This window comes from Octopus sinensis, unplaced genomic scaffold (assembly GCF_006345805.1).
Source record: "Octopus sinensis unplaced genomic scaffold, ASM634580v1 Contig18850, whole genome shotgun sequence".
In the NCBI taxonomy this organism is placed as follows: domain Eukaryota; kingdom Metazoa; phylum Mollusca; class Cephalopoda; order Octopoda; family Octopodidae; genus Octopus; species Octopus sinensis.
In genome coordinates this window covers 1-2,912 of record NW_021836082.1, presented here as the reverse complement: position 1 = coordinate 2,912, position 2,912 = coordinate 1, and the positions used below count along the sequence as shown (strand labels likewise).

Genomic DNA, 2,912 nt, shown 5'->3' with positions numbered 1-2,912 from the left:
GTACGGTTTACGTTTAAATATTGAACAGTATTGATTCAAAAAACACGAAATAGAAAAGAAATTTCCCTCAAATGATAATGTTGCTGTTTAAATAAAAATTACATGGATATTCTAATCCAAGATGGATTATAAGGAGTAGAGAACAAGATGATCACGACTTGAAATGCTTGTTAATAGATGAGCCCAGTCAGGCCTGACCAGGGCTAAGCAGTAACTATTTCGAATTTGGGTACAAGGCATGTAATTTTGAGAGGTGGTTAGACGATTTCATCGGCTTCAACACTTTAATGGTATTTTATCAACCACTGAGAGTTGAAAGGTAAAGTTGATCTCGGCTGAATTTGAACTCAGAACGTAAAGAACCGAATCTACTAATACTACAAGGCCAGCAATTTTGATGGGAGGACGTCAGACGATCAGTTCAACCCCTATGCTTGATGGGTATTTTATCAACTCCGTGGGCATGAACAACAATGTTGATCTCGGCAGGATTTGAGCTCAGAACACATAAAGAGCTGGAACTAAATACTACAAGGTGTTCCGTTCAGACGCTCAACTGATTCCACCAATCCAACAACACCAATAATAATGTGGCCATCAGACTTGCTAGAAATAGAAACCAAATCTCCCTCAAATCAAATGATATATTTCCAGATACATTATGTTTGAAAAAAACAAAGTTGAAATATCTTTGGTAGTAAGGTCAATTCGATAAGGACTGACCGTGGGCTAAACAACAATAACGAGTCAAATGCCATACAATACGGGGAAGTTGTTTTAGAGCTCGATAATCAATCTTTTGAAGTACTTGGTTTGTACTTTATTTTTTATTGACACTAAAAACATTGAAAGTCAAGTTTGACTTGACCGCATGTAAACTCGGAACACACTTCCGATTCACTCTTAGGACAATAATTTCTAAGATAGGAATTGGTATAGGTCAGATCTATACAAGTACTTTAGTACTAAGTGGATCGTATTTTAGTGGATCGTATTTTAGTGGATCGTATTTTAGTGATCCATCACTCCTCGCAAGGCGGTGAGCGGGCAGAATCGTTTGCATGCCGGACAAAAAGCTTAGCTTTTACAGAGTTCCAATTCCGCCGAGGTCGACTTTGCCTTTCATCCTTTCAGGGTCGATAAAATAAGTACTAATCGAGCATTGGGAGCCAATGTAATCGACTTACTCGCTCCTTCAAAATTCCAGCCCCTTCAACCCAAAGTAGAAAGAATTATTATGGTAACGAATTTGCCGGGTCGTTTAGTACGCTAGACAAGATGCTTAGCGACATTTCTTCCGGCTCTTTACGTTCTGAGTTCAAATACCGCCGAGTTCAACTTTGCCTTTCATCTTTTCAGGAACGATGTAATCGACTAGCATCCTACCCCATTAAAAAATTTCAGGCCTCTTGTGCCAATTGCAGAAAAAAATTTTAGTGGACCGAGTCACCCCTGACTGAGGGGACGCAATGTCAAGCGGGGTGGAATTTGAACTCAAAGTGTAAAGCAACGGAAATATACCAAAGCCTGACGTTATAGTCTACCAATCCACTCACTGCTCCTACAAACATAAACACAAGATGCAATATATACCTATTTTTTTACTATCCACAAGGGGCTAAACACAGAGAAGACAAACAAGGACAGACAAACGAATTAAGTCGATTATATCGACCCCAGTGCGTAACTGGTACTTATTTAATCGACCCCGAAAGGATGAAAGGCAAAGTCGACCTCGGCGGAATTTGAACTCAGAACGTAGCGGCGGACGAAATACCGCAAAGTATTTCGTCCGGCGTACTAACGGTTCTGCCAGCTCGCCGCCTTACAAGATGCAATATATACCGTATAGTAACTTAGATAAGTTGCGGTCAGAATTTGGTTCAGACCGTGATACTTTCCACCTGGAAATAGAAATAAATAAATAAAATACATCACAACTTACCGTCTGCATCGTGTCTGTTAGCAAAGACAGGTTGTAGCCCGTTTTTCTCGTCATAGATGACCGCAGCCGAGGCATTGAAAGCAGCCGCTACCCGGATTTTGTCGATGAAATCACAGCCACCTTTCATGAGTATAGCAATCCACTGCTTTACGCTCGGGGGCGGCGGGTTATCAATAGTGGTACATCCAAAGGAATTATTGCCTGATCGAACATGTATAAGTAAACCTGACACACTCTTAACGGCGCTACCTGCCAAGAACATCCCGCGGGTGGTTTCCGTACGGTCTCGCCCGCTGTCCGAATCCTTGTAGTTCAGTTTCAAAAGCGCTTGCAATTTGTTGTGCTCATTCTTCGAATGATGATTTGCATTGTTGTGGTTGTTATTGTTGTTGTTGCTATTGGTGTTGTCACTGTTGGCATTGTTGGTAAATTTGTCAGCACGACATCGCCCCACGTCGGCAGAAGAGAGCAAGAGTAGTGTGGCCATAACATAACCGAGGCAGTGGCGCCGTCGATGCCAGCGTGACCATGGTTTTGGTGATGATGACGAGGAAGAACCGATGAGGAAAGATCGTCTTCGGCGATGGGGTGACACGACGACGGGTGAAGATGATGGCATGTCGGTGGCTGAGAGAGAGAAAGTGAAAGAGACAAATAGAGAAATAAATGAATGAGTGGAGTGAAGGAGAAAGAGGGGAAAAAGATGTAAAAAGAAAGCAACAGTGTATATGTGCCTGCGTGTATAACAAATAAAGGAAACAGACAACACAAAACTCAGAAAGACAAAGAAACAATTAGACACGGATAGGGTCAGAGAGAGGAGATAGAGAGAGAGAGAGAGAGAGCACACTTACTCTCTGTCTTTCACAGAAGGACAGACAGACAAACAGACACATAGAGACGGGGGAAAACCGTAGGTGTAGGGGGGAGGGGTAAAGAGAGAACATGCAATGCACACACTTCCACT

General features: G+C 42.3%; 1 protein-coding gene across 1 annotated transcript; it reads right to left on the bottom strand.

Moving 5' to 3' along the window:
• Window positions 1-659: 659 nt before the first annotated feature.
• LOC118761961 (ras guanine nucleotide exchange factor P-like) lies at window positions 660-2,616 on the bottom strand. The gene is made up of 2 exons (XM_036500161.1): window positions 1,938-2,616; window positions 660-740 (listed from the first exon to the last, which is right to left on the bottom strand). Exons 1-2 carry the CDS (start codon window positions 2,562-2,564, stop codon window positions 660-662), a joined length of 708 nt encoding a protein of 235 aa, XP_036356054.1. The 5' UTR covers window positions 2,565-2,616.
• Between the last annotated feature and the right edge of the window lie 296 nt (window positions 2,617-2,912).